Consider the following 19,481-nt stretch of genomic DNA (forward strand, 5'->3'; position numbering starts at 1 on the left):
TGGTTAAACATAATGGACAAATCCCCCATCCCAAAAAAAAAAAAAAAACATTATCTTCAGTCACATAAATGAAATGACAGGCCTGGGTTTTATTGGCTGAACCATTTGTAAATTGTGCTGAAATTGCACATTCTTCATATCATCTGCATACTGGTTTTGATTGTTGTCAAGTTTAAGTAACTCTAGCAGTTTGTGGCAAGCTTTGCCTCGCCGCAGCCTAAATCACACAGGATTGCTTGCACTGTGTATTTGATTAGTGAGTTAAAACAGGGAAAGTAAATATGAAAAATGTTCCTTGTGTGATTAAATATATCTGTATAACCTATTATTTTTATTTTTTTTATTATTATTATTATATCTAGTGAATGCACAGATAAAAAGAGGGTGCACACAATCCCTGTGCCATTGATTTTGCCTTAATAATTGAATTAATGGGGTTTCAGTCATTGTCAGCATGTACTTGCATAAAGTTTGCTTGTTAATAACCAGTCAGCTGTAAGATCAGAATTTATGCTTTTTTGCAAGTTCTCCATAAAAACCCTTTTCTGTAGTTTTACAAGTAATGGTTACACTTTATTTTAAGGTGTCCTTGTTACAGTGTAATTATATTTTTAAGTATGGAGTCATATTAATTAACAACATGTACTTACTATAGGGTTAGGATTAGAGTTAGTTGCATAATTATGCATAATATAATTGTTATTAGTATAACATTTAATGTAACAAGGACACTATAATACAGTGTTACCCAAGTAATTTTAAGAGTTCATATTTGCTATCCGTATCATATTGCCAAGATGTGAAAAATCATTCTAGTTTCTGTGTAATCTGTGGTGTAGTGCTTATAAATGAAGTAGATTGGATTATAATACTTTGGGAAAGAAGTCATTCCAGTGCGTCTGCAGTTCATTGTAATGTAGCCATCATTTATGCCCCTGTTTTAACTAAATATTAAACTCAAAATGATGTAAATCAGGAGTGAATTTCAAGTCCCCCTGTAGTCAATAATTTTATCCCTTAAAACTCATCTTTGATCACCAAAATCACACAAACATTTTTTCCTGTGATTTTTTTTTTTTTTAAATGCTTTAAAATAGCTTGAATGTAATTCTGCACACTTGCTTCAATTATTATACGCGGGACTATGAATATGCTAATTAGCCCCGCCTAGAAACGCTCTGAACACATTAGCGTGTCAGTGGAGAAAGGCATATAGTTCATCATAACATCGTTATACATCATACACCCACTATATTGCTAAATCTACCTGATTTTTTTATATGAACAGAAAAATATACCAGGATAACCTAGCTTCTTGAGACTCTCCTGCTTCAGAGCACTCATGGTTAATGATATGCTAAAGCCCGCCTGCATGTTGTTGTGATTGGTTACAGGGTAGTTTGTGATGTCACAAACACCAGCGATTTCAAACTATGTTTTTGAGCCTGTCTTTAGATCACTGCAGTTTTAAATAGAAAATACTCAGCAATGGTGTTGACTTATGAATTTGCACATGGCATATAAACAACATTAAAAACTTGATTTTCACCACAGGGGGACTTTAAAAACGATCACTTCTTTGGTTTGTGGATGTTCCTTTTTATCATGTAGGCTACATTAATTTCTAACAACTGGAAACTCTTTAAGAAATAGCATCTTCATTTATGTTTCTGTCAAAACAGTTTTTCTTTAATATTGTTTTATTTGGTGATCATTTGTTTGTTTTTCTCTTCTTAATGTTAAGTAGCAAAAACGGTTTTCGACATTGATAATAATGATGATAACAATAATCATGTGACACTAAAGACTGGAGTAATGATGCTGAAAATTCAGCTGTCATCACATATTAAAATAGAAAACTCTTTATTTTTATTCTTTATTTCTTTATTTGTTGTTCTTTATTATTTGAACATATTTCTGAAAGACTAGTGTACCTTTCAAAATACTTCCCTTTCAAATGAATTAACAAGCGTATTTCTTTTTTTGAAATATACTGTTCAAAAGATATTGCATAACAGGAATGATCCATCTTAGAAGACAGTAGAATACATCTTAAGAGTAGTATACAACCGACCAATGATCAGGTTCATCAGGTTTGTAACCTACAGAGTACATACAGAGCGCGTGAAAAACTGATGTTCAGAAGGCAGGAGGAGGTGATTCAGGTGGGTGTGGTCAATGACGTAAAGACTCAAATAAGTACGAGCGTTCAGTGTCAGACGGAGCAGAGCACACTTTAACATGTATCCTGACAGTTCATCAAAATACTGTCTGTTTCCCCTTACACAGGCTTTTACCAGCGATCAAATCATGCCATAAAATTCTCATTTGGGATACTTATCGACTGCGAAAAAATCAAGCCTTACAGTGAACCATCTGCTGACATCGACTGCAACAGGTAGGTTCACTGTCTTCCAGTGTCTGTTTGTAACAATGTGGGTAAACTTTAGCCCTATATCAGTTCAATTGGATTGCAGTGTTTCATTTCATTCAGCGCGTGTGCTCGATTATAGTACATATGCTATGTGTGCACTGTTCAATCTAAAATGACGTAAGCAGGTTAATGAATGGAATTATGCAGATTGCAGAACATCATATTCATTCACTTTCACTCGACATGAGGATGAAAGGTTTAACGCTCAAAAACCCAAGCCTAGATACTGATATTTTTCTCCATCTCCACCTAACTGAAGTAGTGATGATGATGTATATTTTGTTATTATTTCACAGTTATTTAGTTAGCGGTGGTTTTAATAATAGCCTACTTTAATGTATTATTAAGTAGGCTATATGTACAATATTACATGCACATCCATATATTACAGTCTGTAAATTTATGAACAGTTAAAAAAAAACTTGACTTATGAAATTTGTCTAGTAGACAAATGAGGACTGTTTAATGATAAATATTCATATTAAAACAGTAACACAATGAAGGTCAGTACATCTTGAAATGTGAACCGCTAATTCATCAAAATAATTAAAAATATCCTCCAGTGATTTTAACTGTATACATAATGTAGTATATTTAATACCATTACTTAAAATGACGGGGTTTTTTTTTTTAAATGAATGAGGCAAAAATGACAAATATAACAACACACAAAACTGCTGCAAATAGTTTACCTGTGATTCACTGAATGGGCTCCATTAATGATGACCTGCTGGATTTTTGCTACATTTAAATTTATGTATAGTTGATTTAAGTTGATACACTGGTCAAATAGGCTACTTATAAATTACTTGAAAAACTAAAAGTCAGCAATGATGTCAGCTAGCTGCGACATTTAATATACAATTTTCTCATAAAACTGTTGTTGTACAGTAAAAAACTCAGAGTGCCAGCTACTGTTATGTGTAGTTTTTAGTCTGTAACAAAGACACAGGTCTATCCATAAGTAATACATCTACTTTTATACAGTATGCGATTTTAACTATTCAAACTCGATTAGAACAGCTAAAGACTGTCAGTAGGGTTTCTTTAATAACAGCCAGATTGTGTCAAAGAGGCTTTTAACTGCTCTCAATTAAATAGGCTATTTTAACTTTCCCTTTAAAACATTTTTTTCTTATTAAGAGGTCATTTAAACTCCTGCAGGAGGGAATAGAAGTAAAAAGACCGTAAAAAGTACAATCTCTTTTTTTTCTTTTGCCTTGAAAAAAAGTTATTTTTGTAGTTTTTTTGTTTTTATTTTGTTTATATATATATATATATATATATATATATATATATATATATATATATATACACACAATATTTTTGTAGCAGTGCGACATGACATTCCTCTGTGTTGCTAGTATATCAATGATTATGATCAATGCAAAATCCTGATACTGAGCAAAATACTGTAAATTCATACAGAGAAATATAGTCACGATGGGGTTGCTGCCTCTCTGCTTAGAGTTCCAGTAATTATGATTACAGTTTGTAAAGCATTCATTGAAGAAATAAGGAATACATTTTGCGCAGTGACTATGGTCTAGTAAAAGCAGATCTACCTTATGAACACCTTATGGAAATGCACATAACTTCTGCATAAAATATTCTTAAATATAAATATGGCATGATACGTTTTCCATTTATATATTTGGCAGATGATTTTATCCAAAGCACCTTTGCATTCAAATTATATGTTATATCAGTTCTTGCTTTCCCTGGTGTTCGAACCTATGACCACCCTAACCCTAACATCATGCTCTACTGTTTAAACTACAGGAACACTTATTAAAGCAATAATCCCCATGACTTGGAGCGGAGTGCCTAAAAAAAAAAACCTTAGCTGTTCTAAATTCACTGTAAACCATGTATTACGGGTGTATTACTTTTATAAAATAGTTTGTCCATAAAAGTATTTATTTTAATGAGGTCACTGGTTTATGTTTGTTGAGTAATTTACAATGGCTTCGAATGTGGCTCAACCAATCCAAACTATCCATTTTAAAATATTATAGCACTATTTTTTTTTTTTAAGTGCTCTATATTATTAGAAAAGTTTCATAGTCTTAAGGGTTTGCGTCAGGCTCAGTGGTGGTCTTCCCCCTTGTTCCCACCACTCCTGCACAGGGCATGGTTTCCGTCGCTCCTTCTTTCCCTTATCCGTTTTCCGCCAGTGAAGGGAGTGAGGGAAGCTGGAGAGGGGAGATCACACCGTGGCCTTGGGCTTTTGTTTTTGGTATGCACTGCTGGCCGGTGGCCGGGCGCTCTTTTGCCTCAAGAGCATGCATCATGCCAGACTGGTTGTCAGTAGAGAGTTGATGCAGGCAGATTCAGTCACTCCTGCTTTCCAAGTCTCCTCCTTCTCTCTGTCTTCTATTCTGTCTTAGTCTTTCTTAGCCTCCTCTCAGAAGAATTAGGAGTTTGAGGTTACTAGGTTTTTAATGGGAAGAATAGTCTCCCTATTATCATAATGGTGGGAATGAACAGAGTACTGTTAGTGTTCATTACAGATTGGTAATTAGTTATTTAACCAGCATCTACAGCTGGCATTTCTGTGGTTCATATTAAAGGGTTAGTTCACCTAAAAATGAAATTTCTGTCATTAATTACTCACCCTCATGTTGTTCCACATCAGTAAGACCTTCGTTCATCTTCGGAACACAAGTTAAGATATTTTTGATGAAATCCATGAGGTTTTTTTTATCCCCCATAGAAAGCAAAGTAATTACCACATTTAAGGTCCAGAAAAGTAGTAAAAATATTGTTAAATAAATAGTCAACGTGACTACAGCGACGAGAATACTTTTTGAGGGCAAAAACAGATACAAAAATAACGACTTTATTCAACAATTTCTTCACTTCCCTGTCATTCTCTAACGCTGTTTACATTCAGCACTTCCAGGTTCTACGTCAGAATGCCGGCTCTGTATTGGCCGACACTGTTCACGTGAGCAGCACGATGCATGCGGGTGATGCTGACGCAGGAGCCGGCCAATAATGAGCCGGTGTTCTGACGTAGAACCTGGAAGCGCTGAACGTAAAGGGAAGAGAAGAAATTAAATAGAGTCATTATTTTTGTTTTGTTTTTGCACACAAAAAGTATTCTCGTTGCTTCATAACATTAAGGTTTTACTACCTTTCTGGGCCTTGGATATGGTAATTACTTTGCTTTCTATGGGGGATAAAAAAAAAACTCTCGGATTTCATGAAAAATATCTTAATTTGTGTTCCGAAGATGAACGAAGGTCTTATGGATTTGGAACAACATGAGGGTGAGTAATTAATGACAGAAATTTCATATTTGGGTGAACTAACCCTTTAAGTTACTAAATGGATATTTAGTACTTTAATACATTAAAAATACCAAACTAAAAAAAATACCACTACCTCCACTGTAAAAAGTGTTCTGTTAAATTTACACACAAAAAAACGGCAGCTAGTTGTCAAAAATTCACCGGAAACATTACTGCCTGTATTACACAAAACATCCTAATGTACATTACAGATAACAAAAATATAAAACAAACAAAACTATTTAAATAAAACACAATCATTTGTGATGTCACACCTTTTACTGTTTTACACATTATACTATTCACGTAATTCATCATTTTTACTTCCAAAAATATACATTTGACAATATTTAAACAGTAAAATTACAAACAATGCAAAGTTAAACCATTTACAGTTTTTCTCTTTGTACAAAAAGGTAACTTAGCCAATTATCTTTTTTTTTTTTTACTGAAGCATTTATAAGCTAGTTTTTTCTGTAAAATTACAAACATTTTTTGCAATGCGTGATGTGAAAAAAGTATGTAATTAATTTGACATCTTTATGACTTGTCATGCTGATAGAAAAAGAGGTAATGAGTGCCTTTAGTTTTGGATTTTGAATTATCAGTTAATTTATTATCAGTTAAGTTATCATCATAATTAATCAGTTAATAATTTGTAATAATAATAATAATAAAAGAATGAAAGGGATAAAAAATTAAGTTTTTATAAAAATAGTAAATAAAAATAATTATTTTTACCATTTTATGTGAAATGAAATGTTTGCTGTTCACATCATAGGTTGCTTTTTAACTCATCACATAATTTCTCTTCTGTCATTTTGCAGGTACTGCTCTGTGCAGGGTATGTTTTGGCCAGTTGCCAGTCTGTGCTGAAACGAGGGTTCAAAAGTCCTCAGCTGACTCACCATTGGCAGTCCGAGGAGACGTTGTGGCTAACTGCCTCTCTTGCAAGTACAGTCTACAATACTGTGTAGGTAAGAGTCACTTTAACAGACTTCTGTGTTAAAATGATAAGAACTAACGTGTGCCGTTAGAAAGACAGCACTGCAAACAGCAGAGAGAAATAAAAATGTATCTTTATTATGCCTTGATTCATTTTAATAGATATTCAGTGTAAGAGAAATGTAAATGTTCCTGAGGCAGATCTTTAGGCATCTTTGAATGCAACCAGGATTCATACTTACACTGAGCTGTATGCAACAGGCTGAATTAACTAGCCTAAAATAGGCAGATATGCAAGACACGCAGATGCTTTTTCAGTGTTCACAAGCTTTAAAACAAACATCTGCTATTAAATTGTAGTGAGACCAGCTTTATGAGCGTTCCTGTAGAGCATGGTGCTAGCAATGTCGAGGTCAATCCAGGGAATGCATCAACAGGTAAAATGTATACCTTGAATACAACGTAATTCACCTTGGATAGAATCATCTGCCAAATACATTTGAATGTAAATGATGTGTAGACAAATCACCATGGAGGCAGAACACTTTTTACATTTGTTGTGAGATAAAGTATAAGATTAAGTTGAAAATATTTACATAAAGTGGGATTTAATTGAATTTTTCATATATTTTGGTGAAATAATCTAATCCTCCTCAATCCAGTCTTGTCACTCATTCTGCACTATGAATGACTGGCCAGTAATCATTAACGTAAGGATGCATCCAGTCACGGCTCTCCGCTGCACAATAACTCCTTTTGTCTGGTTAAACCTTAATGAAAAGAAATATATAACTGTTCAGTATGATTTTTTGGAAAGTATTTAATACTTTTATTCGGCATGGATGGTTTAAATTGATCGAAAGTGACAATAAAGACATTTACATTGTTACAAAAAACCTATTTCAAAATAAATGCTGTTCTGTTCATCAAGGAATCATGAAAAAGTTTCCACAAAAATATTATGAAACACAACTAAAATGTTTCTTGAGGACCAAATCAGCATATTAGAATGATTTCTGAAGGATCATGTGACACTGAAGACCTGAGTAATGATGCTGAAAATTCAGCTTTGTCATAACAGGAATAAATTACATTATAAATTATATTAATATAGAAAAATTGATGTAACATTTCACAATATTACTGTATTACATCAGTGCTGCTTGGTGAGCATAAGAGACTTTCAAAAATATTTTTAAAAATCTTACCGACCCCAAACTTTTCATTCGGTCCTGGATGCTGATTGGTGAATTATTATTATTATTATTATTATTATTATTATTATTATTATTCATTACATTTATAAAGCGCTTTTCTGGGTACTCAAAATGCTTTACATATGGAAGGGGGAATCTCTTCAGCCACCACCAATGTGCAGCATCCACCTGGATGATGCGACACAGCCATATTGCGCCAGAATGCCCACCACACACCAGCTTATTGGTGGAGAGGAGACGGAGTGATGAAGCCAGTCAGTATATGGGGATGATTAGGAGGCCATGATGGACAGAGGCCAATGGGCAAATTTGGCCAGGATGTCGGGGTTATACCCCTATTCTTTTCGAAGGACATCCTGGGATTTTTAATGACCACAGAGAGTCAGGGCCTTGATTTAACGTCTCATCCGAAGGACGGAATACTGCATTCCAGCTCTTCGAAAATACACAATATAGTAACGGCTATGAAATGAAACACATGTTTACCTAACTATTAAGTATATGATTAAGAGTGGCAATAACTATGAACCTTTATCTTCTAGAGTGGAAGCTTTTTGAAGCCAAGTATCCCTAATATAACAAGGGTCCCTTTTCCCAAAAATATTGTATTTACCTTTCTGGCCTTGCCTTCTGTTCACCCATATTTTGGCTCTCAATCTTTTCACTTGAGGGTCCAATGATTTTTTTAAGGCCCCCTTTAACTTAAGATATTTTTAAATATTACCAATTGTGACCCTGGACCACAAAACCAGTCATAAGGATCAATTTTTTTTGTTTTTTTTAAATTTATTTATACATCATCTGAAAGCTGAATAAATAAGCTTTCCATTGATGAATGGTTTGTTAGGATAGGACACTATTTGGCCGAGATACAAAAAAAAAATCTAAATATTGAGAAAATTGCCTTTAAAGTTGTCCAAATGAAGTCCTTAGCATTGCATATCCACTCACAAAAATACATTTTTGATATATTATATGCTGTAATTTTGCCAAAGCTGCTCATTTGCACTGTGTGTGGAAAAACACAGATATTGAAAATTATTTGAAAAGCCTAGACCACCAGAGACCTTGATAGTCGTTTTTTGAATACATTTGAAGTATGTTTGGTTATATTGTATTTGGCCATTTCTGTTTGCTAGTATTTTGAACCTTTTAACGCATTTGCTTCCAAAGGCCATCCTATTCTTGATTATTTGAATGTGCTTATTTTCTAAAGATTGAAAGTTAAGAGCTGCAAATAACTGCTCACTAGAACAAATATAAGATGAATAATATTTGCAATTAATTTCTCAATTTAAACTGAAAGCATCTTGTCAGTTATGCAATCGGCTATGTCTCATTTCAGTATTGATGACTGGGGAATTCAACATGACATGCATCAACAGTTCCCTGTTGATGATGCTACAACACTGAACTCGTCCGCCTTCACCATGTCCGAGTATCCAGAGGGAGAAAGCCCTCTGCTTCAGCTACAGGAAGTGGACTCCAGCAGGGTGGGAGGTCACGTCCTCTCACCTATCTTTAACTCCTCCTCTCCATCCCTGCCAGCGGAGAGCCATCCCATCTGTATCCCATCACCCTACACAGACCTCAGCCATGACTTCACCACTCTGCCCTTCTACAGTCCCGCTCTGCTGGGTTACGGCACATCGCCTCTGTCCGACTGCTCATCAGTGCGGCAGTCGCTAAGCCCTACCCTCTTTTGGCCACCTCATAGCCAAGTTTCATCACTTGCATTACATCAACAACAGACTCGATTACAACAAAACCATCCAACTGGTGGGACTTGGGCGGAACTTACACCATATGATCACGGCGAAGAGGAATACAGGTATGTGGAACCGCAATTATTTTTTATTTGAGATGATTACATAATACTGGCAAATTACTAGGTTTAAAGCTGCTGAGATACATGTGTCCGCTCTCCTTCATAGAAAACCACTGGTGAAGAGGGTAGCAGATTCAGAAGAGACTTCTACCTCTTCGAGAGGCAAAGCTGACATGCACTACTGTGCCGTTTGTAGTGATTATGCCTCTGGGTACCATTATGGTGTGTGGTCGTGTGAAGGATGCAAAGCCTTCTTCAAGAGGAGTATACAAGGTATCACTCACTCACTCACTCTCTCTCTCTTTATATATATATATATATATATATATATACAGTATATATATAAATATATAATTTACAATACTAGTATATAAAATACTTGTCAATCCCTTCTTTGAAATTTAATATTAAAGTTTGAAAATCTCCCACTGACACTGATAGAATGTTCAGCATTCAAATTGTAACTGAGGCCATGTCTTTTGAAAACGCTCTCTGAAGTGGACAAATTTAAAAACGGCATTTTTGCGTTGTAGTGTGGATGTTCAATATGGAAGTATTTGAAAATGATGACGCATGTTTAGTCATGTGACGAATACTTTACCCATATACAGGGGCGCATTTAATTTTTGTTTTATAAAATTAATGCTATTGATCATACTTCACGTCTGTATGTAGATTTTAAAAATATTTAACCAATAAAAAGCATTTAAAAGAGGTTGTGACTAAACCTCGTAAATCCATTGGCTCCTCAAACTGTCAGTCAAGCCTCATAACTCCTCCCCCGCCTCCATTTAGAATGTGCCGCGCAGTTTGGAGATTTGCATTAAAGCTCTCTTTAATTTTCTTAAAGATACAGGGTTAGAGCACAGTAAATATGATCTTTTTTTTTCTTTTTCTTTTTTTAATAAGTATAACTACTAAATACATGAAGCCCTGAAGTTGCACACCCCGGTACAGTAGGTGGCGGTATGCACCTGAACAAGTTGGTTGCGACCCGCCAATAAAATCAGAGAGAGAGAGGGAGATTTGCATGCAAGGTAAATGAAAAACTGATGTTTGCGTAAGTAAAGCGTTTTCTTTATTCAAGAAGTAAAGTTTTAGTTGAAGCAAGTTTTAAATATATGCATGCTTCATCTTTTGTATCATGACTTATCAAAACTGTGCCGTGGCAAAAAAGGGGTTGGGAAACACTGATGTAGTGTTTATAAACGTATCGCTGCTTTGTTTATGTAACTTAACTGCTATAATTCTGCTGTTTCACACGCGCCATCTACTCGCAAAGTGTGAATTTAAATATTCACCTTTATTTGAACCATATTTTGACGCAGCATACATACAGTGTTGTAAATGTTAAATGTTATCGACAATATAAATAACCACCCGTCCCGCTTTGCGTTGTACCGCACAGCATTTTCACTCCTTGTCCCGCACGTCGCATTTTGAGAAAATGTCCCGCATTTTCATCAGTCTGTTGGTTTTTAATTATAATATTAAGAAAACGTGTATGCGTTCTTTTGCCTTTTTAAGAAAGTATTTTATTTATTATTTTTGCTGCGTAGTTTTTCACCTATATTTAACAGCGCTTCGACAGAAGTAACATCCCGCCTTACACAAATACAACAGCCGTTTTTTAAATCCTATCCAATGGTTGAAAAGAAAGGAGTAAACACGGTCACTAGTAGGTTGTGACGGCTGTCAATCCAAATGTGGAGCGGAGTTGGACTTGGTCAGAACTGTTTCAAAAATAGGGTGACCATACGTGCCGGTTTTTGGTGTTCTGTCCCCGGAAATGTCCCCGTTTTACAGCTTGTTCAAAACAACCCGCATCTACATTGCAAAAAGCCCGACAAGCATACAGCAGCCTGCTGGAGAAATTGTGTAGTGATCATGTTCACCAATAGAGGGGGCTGTACAGCTACACTTGGTCGCGCGGGCGCCGCTACTTCATGAGGAACATGATCTCTGGATCTGGACCAGAGCGGAACGCCATTATCGTTAAATATAAAAAAATAAACATCGTTATCGGTTTCAAGCAGGGCTTGACATTAACACCCGCCAAATGCGGGTAGATTTCAGCTGTGGCGGGTAAGACATCCACTCCCACTAGCCACTTTGGCGGGTTGAATATAATTTCAGCCTACAGCCGAATGAAAGGTAGCCAAGCTCGTAGTAACAGATGTCAAAATGCCCATCGTGTGGAGTATCTCGCGTGAATACAGTCGGTTATGGCTTAAGTGGACGTAAACAGGTGGGTAAAAACTGAATATGTGTCAGCATATTACGTACATGCATTCAGCAGCCCCCCAAAAAATACCTGTCTGTCATTAATGTTAATCAAACAACAAAAGATGTTAAATAAATGTATACATGTAAATAAACCTATGTATCTGAAAAAAGATTTTTTTTAAATTTACTATTTGTAATTTGCTGCTTTGTTCTTTTTATATAGCCTAACAAAAATAATTGTGCATACCAGCTGATAAACAATGTAGCCTGGTCTTGATTTGGGTGGTCAAACTACATTTGTAAGTTTGAAAGGGTTTTAAATCTTGTAAATCAAGTAAAATGACTCAAAATCAAGTAATTTAAGCATGCCAAAGTCAACTTTAATCATATAAAATGTAATTTCCCAACAGCAAAATTGTGGCCAGTGAAAATGCTGAGTTGCTAGTAACTTTGGAAAACCACTAGTTGCAGTGGCTGGTGAGCAAAAAAGTTAATGTCAAGCCCTGGTTTCAAGGTAGTAACATACTAACTATTCGTGTTAAATTAAAGTAATAGCATACTGTTTGTATGTTTTATAACAGGGCCTCAACAGTTGCAATTTCTTTATACAGTAAAACGGCTTGTGAAAATATTAAATTCAATGATAATTGTTGAAAAAATATGTTAAATTATGTTTTATTTTTGTAATGTTCTTTTATAAAGTCATACTTCTGTTATAATATAATAGGCATATTGTTTTGAACTGCTTTTACATTAATAATGCAATATGTTACTATTAATAGTGCAATAGTTTTTTTTTTTTTGGTGAATTGTATTAGACCAAAAATCCTAATAAACTAAATCATAATATTTATTGTCATAATATAAGAAACCCACAACAATTAAAAAAAAAAAAAAAATTAAAAACTGTATTGTCCCTGTTTTTTAATTAATAGATAATAACAAATTAGATTTTGGTGATATTTTGACCACTCAAATAGGAAATGTCCCCGGTTTCAATTTCAGAAATTTGGTCACCTTAATATAGATATCTGAATTTTATACCCAGAGAGCCTGCATTTTTGTGCCTGCTATTTACTGTAACAGTGTTGCTCAAATAAATGCTCCTTTATAGAATCTTCTTATTACATTTCTGCAAAGATGACAGTGAATTTACTCACATTTGTTGTCCTGCGCGGCAAAACATGATGACAGCTGCGTTTTTAAACCATGAGCGCAGTTTGAGCGCAACCTGGCAAACAGTGAGTGATGTGATCATATGCTAATAAAATCGTGCCAGAAAAATAGCGTGAAAACTTTATTATATCTGCTCTCTCTGCATCATCTCGTGAGCTTTTAGTATGTTTTACGCATGCGCAGTAATGGGATTTAAGCATTTTCAGACGTTTCAGTGTGGATGAGCAACTTTTGGAAAACTCTAGTGTGGACGGGGAGCGTTTTTAAATGAGAACTCCGTTTTCAAATGTCTCCGGATTAGTGTAGACGTAGCCTGAAAGCGATGATGGTGCCATAGTAAATTTGCATACTGTTGTGATTTGTGTTTTGAACTGTTTCTTACATTGTGAATGGTCTTGTCTTCCTTGCATATATTTAACCATACATAGCCATCTTTACAGTGCATAATGATGCCTTCACAGCCATCAGCATCCTTCAGAAATGCTAATTTATTCAGTCTTATTACACAGCTCTGGAATAATTGATTCTTGGTCAATCATGGCATTCTGTTGTAAAATATTTCATAATGACTTCTAAAATGTATTATTTTTATTAGTCCCTGACAACCAATCTTGTACACGGCTGTGCTGTTTCCCTACAAGACCACTCTGCTTTGTTTTGCGGTCTTTAAACATAGTAACAGTTTCTTTGTAGTCAGACATGTTAAACTTTGAGTTCCACTGATAATAGGGAACATCTGATTAATTTTCCCAGGACACAATGACTACATCTGCCCTGCCACCAACCAGTGCACCATCGACAAGAACCGCCGCAAAAGCTGCCAGGCCTGCCGACTCCGGAAGTGTTATGAAGTTGGAATGATGAAATGTGGTGGGACTCTGTCTCTTTCATTCTTCCTCCCTAGCAACACCCTTTTTACACCCACACAGTTACCAAATACTTAATCAGAGATTGCTGCTGAATTATGTCCAAAGTCATGGACATTATGTTCCAGTATTAAGCAGCTGTCATGCTGTGAAGTTGTGATATGAGTCAGCATTGTAATTATAATGTGATAGAGCCCTGATTGTTTATAGATGTTGGTCAAAGGTTGCACCAAAATAACCTAGATACTCAAAATTCATTTTATCATACATAATACTTTGTCATGCATAATTTCACAAAATAATAATGAACAGGACAACAGTAAAAAGAGTGTGGTAGATCAAGATAAAAAAAATGATCTGTTCTTTTGATCTGTTTGTGAGTTGGGCTTTTCCTCCAAAGAACATTGCTATCTGAATTACAGTGCTCAGTGTAAATGAGTACACCCCCTTTGAAAAGTAACATTTTTAAACAATATCTCAATCAACACAAAAACAATTTCCAAAATGTTGACAAGACTAAGTTTTATATAACATCTGTTTAACTTATAACATGAAAGTAAGGTTAATAATATAACTTAGAGAAGAAAATTTTCAGTTTTACTCAAATTAGGGTGATGCAAAAATATGTACACCCCACTGAAAGTCTTTGGAGCAAAGCCAAATTTTAGACTACGAATGTCTAATTTAACAAGAATTCAACCATAGGTGAGTCTAATTATTCATTACACAGGTGTCCAGCAGACAGTTGACTAAAACCCCTTCCCATTTCATGCTGTCAGCAATGGCACCACATGGAAGAGAAATGTCACAAGACCTGAGAAAGAAAATACTTTCTTTACACCAGAAAGGTGAAGGCTACAAGAAGATCAGCAAAGCTTTACTTATCAGTCAGAATAACGTAGCAAAAGTGGTACAAAAATTTAAAAAAGATGGAACTGCAACCATCTCACAGAGACATCCAGGTCGTCCACGGAAGTTAACACCTTGACAGGAGCGTCTTCTGATGAGAAGGGTTGAAGAAAATCTTCATGCAAGTTCACTGCAGTTATCTAAAGAAGTAGAAAGCCAAACTGGGGTGACTATTTCCCGTGACACAATACGGCGTACACTGCAGAGGAATGGCATGAATGGGTGCCGTCCACGAAAGAAGCCTCTCCTAAAGCCCAGGCACAAAAAAGCCCGCCTAGAGTTTGCCAGGGCCCATGCTGACAAAGATGAAGACTACTGGGACTCTATACTCTGCCGTAATGAGACCAAGATAAATGTTTTTGGAACTGATGGCTTCAAAACTGTAGGGTGTCGCAAAGGTGAGGAATACAAAGAAAAATGCATGGTGCCTACAGTGAAACATGGTGGTGGGAGTGTCCTTATGTTGGGCTGCATGAGTGCTGCTGGTGTCGGGCCACTGTTGGATTTCTGAAGAACAGGGTGAAAGTGATTCAGTGGCTCCTGATCTGAACCCAATCGAACACCTATGGGGAATTCTGAAGAGACAAGTTGAGCATCACTCTCCATCCAGCATCCAGTCTCTAAAAGAGGTCATTCTTGAAGAATGGAAAAAGATGGATGTTGCAAAATGTCGCCAACTTGTTCATTCCATGCCTAGAAGACTTGGTGCTGTCATTAAAAATCATGGAGGCCATACAAAGTACCAGATGTAGTAGTTTTTGTTGTGGGGTGTACTCATTTTTGCATCAAAACTGAAAAATATGTAATCTAAGTTATATAGTCCCTCCCACATTCACACCATTGATTGTGGCAGTATTTCTGTTCTGGTCAGGATGATCAAACAAACAAAGATGTTTTGCCACAGTGTTTGCACTTTGGGGAAATCAACCTACAAATAAAAGACTACATAGTAGATTGTACTTGAAACTATTTAAAGGATTAGTCCACTTTCAAAAAAAAATGTCCTGATAATTTACTCACCCCGATGTCATCCAAGATGCCCATGTCCTTCTTTCTTCAGTCGAAAAGAAATTAAGGTTTTTGATGAAAACGTTCCAGGATTTTTCTCCTTATAGTGGACTTCAGTGGTCTCCAAACGGTTGAAGGTCAAAATTACAGTTTCATTGCAGCTTCAAAGGGTTTTAAACAATACCAGATGAGGAATAAGGGTCTAATCTAGAGAAATACAAATGTATATGCTTTATAAACACAAATGATCATCTTCAAGTGCTTCGCCATTCTTCAAAAAGCTTACGCTGTATGTCTTACGCCTTCCCTATTGTACTTACGGAAAAAGCGGAAGTGGCGCCGCATTGGATGACATGGGGTGAGTAAATTACCAGAAAATTTTTATTTGAAAGTGGACTAATCCTTTAACATCAAAAAATTATCATATCAGTTGCTATTAAATGGATTATTGCTTGTATATTTACTTTCAACCAGCATAGACAGAAGTGCTGAAAGTGAATTGTGCAGTTACTTTGTGTTTTTCACAGGGTTACGGCGAGATCGTGGCAGCTACCAACAAAGAGGAGCACAACAGAAGCGAATGGCACGATTCTCTGGCAGGATGAGAACAAGTGGCCCGAAATCTCAAGAGATGAAAAGTGTCCCACGTCCCCTCAGTGGAAATGAGGTGGTTACCATGGCGTTGAGCCCTGAGCAACTAATCGCTCGCATCATGGATGCAGAGCCACCTGAGATTTACCTCATGAAAGATGTGAAGAAGCCATTTACTGAGGCCAACGTCATGATGTCACTGACCAACCTGGCTGACAAAGAGCTCGTTCACATGATCAGCTGGGCCAAGAAGATCCCAGGTGAGTGTAGAACCAGATTTATAAGTAAAACTGATTCAGTTATAACATTAGCTCAGTGTGTTACCTTATTTCTGCTGGTTTATAGAACTTTTCCAATAATAACACTAACTGCAAATCTACATGGAATTGAGGTATTTGATGATAGCATGCATCAATTTTTAGACCAAACCCAGAAGGCTGATTCACTATGGATTCCCTCTGGAATGTCTAATGGGTTTTTAAAATAGCGGTTTTCGATTTATGAGTACAGTTAGGGATGTGGTTAATATTACTTGATAAGAATTTGTCATTTATCTTCTGTATTCAAGATAAATTATTACATCATACCCTGTTCAAACATGAGTTTTGTGCTTTTAAAATGTTGCTAAAAGTTGTTGTACACATCTTAGTTGTCCAATGAATTGCACGTCATTTGTCAAGCACATAAACCTTCATCTTTGATCTGTTTTTAGCAGTTTGAACATGGAAGGGTTGTGTGGGTAATTCATTTTTTTATTTTTTTCAGTTCTTGAATACATGGGTTAGTAGTTGAATGTGAGAGATGTAATGAAGACTAAGTTCCATTGAAATATCTTCACAGTCCTCTATGATGTATTTAGGTCCATTATTATGTGTGTATTTTAAGCGGCAGTTTCTCTCTGCGGATGATGGAGACAGCATCTGAAACAAACAACAGAATTAGTAACGACACATTGTAACTAAACTCAATTGTGTATGTAAAAACAATTGTTTATGATGGCCAAAATCAGCAAAAATGGAAAGTATGTGAGCCCTTTACAATTTTAAAAGGAAAACGCGATAGAAAAGTCATGAGATAGCTTTAATGTTTTTTGTGGCTGGGTATGTTTTTGCATTAAGTAATAATTTAAAAAAAAATCTAACAATATGGATCATAAATTCAGGATCTCTATTACTTACTTTGTGGAAAAGAGACAATGAGTATCCTTAACTGAACAGAGCTGGTCCCACTTACATGTTCTGTTAAACTGGAAAAGAGAAAAAAAACATGGTTGGTAGGAAATCAGTTACAATTTTTAAAGTTAAAATTTATAGACATTTTAAGAAAGAAAGCATTTAAATGTTGAGAGTGACAGCCTATGTAATTAGATGGCTGAGCTCCAGAAAATCAGTTGTGAGGTGGCTTTGACAGTTACAGATTTGAAAAACAAAAAGGCATAAAGGAATAAAGAACCCTAAACTCTAACACAAAGAATATAAAGGGTTCTTCAGGACGATACGGTTATAAATAGAACTGTAACTATATGTAAATAACCTTTAAAGAACCATCTTTTTTTAGAGAGTTTAGCACACTTTCTATGTGTAGAACAAGGATGTGAGATGTGCAAGCTAGACGAATGATGTAAAATTCATGCATCAACTGTTTTAATTCTCATGTAGTCTCTTGTTAGCAACGTGTATTTTTAAAGCACACAATGGTATTCTATTTGATTGTGGTATGACTGTGTTATTCATGCTGTCGAACAAATCGTCTGCTCATGTAATGTTAGCCACAGACATTGTTGAACTCATAAATCAAAACTCACTATTATAAAAAACACTAGAAATTCATGGCTCAAAAATGATAATTCTCTTTCAGGTTTTAGGACTTCAAAAAGATCTATATATTTAACTTTGAAGAACTGTTTCTGTAGTGGATGGATTAAATGGATTGAACAGAACTTGTTGTATAATGTGTCAGTGTGCTTAATACGGACATAATGATACTGAAAAAAATGGTGAAAAGTGGTGAAAAATTTATATTTCAGTAATTATGCTCGCAAAATGTGTGCATTCCCTCTAGAAACTTTGCATTTGCTCGCAAAACTGTTGCATTTTCTCACAAAACTGGCGATTTAAAAAAATTGAGGTGGGAGGGGAAAAAAATGACAATATTTTTGCGAGCCAGCACAGTTTCTTAGGGAAAGCAATACTTTTGTGAGGAAAACGAAGTGTTGCGAGTGAAGGCAAAAGCATTGAAATATAAGTTTTCCTTTCATATACCGTAATATATATATTTTTCTGTAGTTATATATATATATATATATATAATTATATATTATATATTATTATACAGGTTGTGATTTGTAGGGGGGATGGGGGGATTTCCCCCCTTCTGGTCTATGTATTACTGCCTCTGCTGAATTATTTTCATCCCTGTTTTTTTTAGAACATCAAGTAAAATGCTGCAACATGACAATACAAACAACAATAAAATCAGAAATGGACTTTAACTTTTAGCGCTCCCACTTTAGAAACTGTCCGGGATTCGTGATCCACATGTTTCATGCGCCTCAATATATGCAGAGCTTTTCAGCTTTTCAGTCAGAGCACACCATTAGGCCTAATCTATTTCAGAGTGACAGTATGAGATTAATACAATGTTTCTGCTCACGACTGCTGTTTCTGTCTTTTTTTTCCCCCTTTTTTTTCTTGACTAGAATTGCGTTTATATCTTTTTACAGTCGATGGTTTATATAGATGCAGTCACGCAGAGCTGTCTCTTTACAACCACAGCAAATGGGACACTTTTCAAACGAGTCAAACGAGCGCGAAAAATGTAGGGCACAGGTGACGACGAGGGAGCTTCAGTTGAATAACAGTGAACTGCGGTCAGATGAGATGTTAGGCTATCTAAGTAAAACTCAGAAAAATGAACATGACTGTTCAATCAGCCGCTATACTATTCTCGCGGCGCACACTCAAGAATTGCACGCGCAAATGCAGC

General features: G+C 35.7%; 1 protein-coding gene across 9 annotated transcripts in view; it reads left to right on the forward strand.

The window, feature by feature from the left end:
• The first annotated feature begins 2,214 nt into the window (after positions 1-2,214).
• The window catches only part of esr2a (estrogen receptor 2a), a 28,169-nt gene continuing 10,902 nt past the window's right edge, over positions 2,215-19,481 (forward strand). Inside the window, exons 1-7 of one of the 9 annotated variants that reach the window (XM_051874746.1) lie at positions 2,216-2,398; positions 6,558-6,707; positions 7,036-7,112; positions 9,238-9,723; positions 9,827-9,993; positions 13,876-13,992; positions 16,433-16,756. In XM_051874746.1, coding sequence (XP_051730706.1) covers positions 9,266-9,723; positions 9,827-9,993; positions 13,876-13,992; positions 16,433-16,756 — 1,066 coding nt within the window. In that variant the 5' untranslated portion in view covers positions 2,216-2,398; positions 6,558-6,707; positions 7,036-7,112; positions 9,238-9,265. Of the gene's footprint in view, positions 2,399-6,557; positions 6,708-7,035; positions 7,113-9,237; positions 9,724-9,826; positions 9,994-10,719; positions 10,781-13,875; positions 13,993-16,432; positions 16,757-19,481 lie in introns of those variants that run through there. The other 8 variants (XM_051874748.1, XM_051874747.1, XM_051874745.1 and 5 more) reach the window with 8 other exon arrangements.

This window comes from Ctenopharyngodon idella, chromosome 20 (assembly GCF_019924925.1).
Source record: "Ctenopharyngodon idella isolate HZGC_01 chromosome 20, HZGC01, whole genome shotgun sequence".
Classification (NCBI taxonomy): Eukaryota; Metazoa; Chordata; class Actinopteri; order Cypriniformes; family Xenocyprididae; genus Ctenopharyngodon; species Ctenopharyngodon idella.